The following is a 1,214-nucleotide window of genomic DNA, read 5'->3' as shown; positions in this document are numbered from 1 at the left end:
TTACTCAAAACTATTATTGTAATCTATAGACCATCAAATCACTCATCTTTTGATTTCCCTTCAAGCCTTTCATTGGCTTTACTTCTGATTTCGTGCCATTGCCTCATGACGGGCTCTCTGTTCCCCCAAATGTATTTTGTCCCGTACAGAGCATAGAGCAAACCAAAGAGCGCTCCTCCCAGATGGGCAGCATGATCAAACGTACGCCATCCTAGAGCAATCCCCACAGCATCCAGGCACATGACGGCTTTAAGAGCAGTGTCAGCAGAGAAACTTATCCCTGGAATGAAGACAATGCCGAGCTGTGCATTTGGATTCTGTGTGCAGAAATAACCTAGAAGGGCCATGATGGCTCCTGAAGCTACCTAATGATGGTCCAGGGCACCTCATTGCTACTTTGAAGACATGGCTGGCTAAAGAGGACATGACACCTCCACTGAGATACATGGCAACAAACTGTTCTTTACCTAAAGAAGCACAAACACCAGTACTGAAACTGTGTAGCACATACATATTCATTGCTAGATGGAAGAATGCAAAGTGACTGAAAGTAGATAGGAACATTGGCCAACATACAGCTCGAGCTGCTGGGTTTGAACAGAAATACTTCAACATCGTTCTTTGAAAGGATGGATTATTCCAACAGGCAAACACAATGGTGTTGATAAAACATATTGGCCAGAAGACTTTCTGTCCCTCTGTCAGATTATTCCACCATTTATTAACTTCTTTTCTAATGTCTCCTTGTTTGTGCTGCCATCCCTCCATTTCATTCCACTGTTTATTAACCCAGTCTGTCCACGACCTCTGGCTCAGGCGAGACCGAAGTGTCTCATACTGCCAGATTGCCGCACCAACGAAAGTCGTGCCACAAAAGCCAGCGGTAAATAACACACTCTTCAGCAGGCCTGACCCTGCCTGACTTTCCTGAGCAGTTTCCAAAGCTGTCTGCGGAGCCAAGTTCATTCCTCCCTGCCTGCTCCTTCCTCGAGGCTGTCTCAGCCCTCGCACTATTAAACTCTGTTGCGCATCACTGCCTCTAACAAGCCATCCCCAAACTTGAGTTCTGTGTAGCTGCCTCACCATAGGGGCAGCTGTTTGTAACCGTGATAGCACAGTCATGACTGAAGTGGAATCTGCAAAATAATGTAAAACAGTCAGTCAGTTGGCACATTTTTCTTAACAAATATTATTCAAGCTACATTTTCAGCATT

At 45.2% G+C, this 1,214-nt stretch overlaps 1 protein-coding gene across 1 annotated transcript in view; it reads right to left on the bottom strand.

The window, feature by feature from the left end:
• The window catches only part of LOC119594545 (presenilins-associated rhomboid-like protein, mitochondrial), a gene marked incomplete in the record, with an annotated part of 3,575 nt that overhangs the window by 357 nt on the left and 2,004 nt on the right, over positions 1-1,214 (bottom strand). Inside the window, 2 exon segments of the mRNA XM_037943577.1 lie at positions 1-362; positions 364-1,136. Coding sequence (XP_037799505.1) covers positions 39-362; positions 364-1,136 — 1,097 coding nt within the window.

The sequence above is a fragment of the Penaeus monodon genome, chromosome 34 (genome assembly GCF_015228065.2).
Source record: "Penaeus monodon isolate SGIC_2016 chromosome 34, NSTDA_Pmon_1, whole genome shotgun sequence".
Lineage (NCBI taxonomy): Eukaryota > Metazoa > Arthropoda > Malacostraca > Decapoda > Penaeidae > Penaeus > Penaeus monodon.
This window is presented reverse-complemented; position numbering and strand designations above follow the sequence as displayed.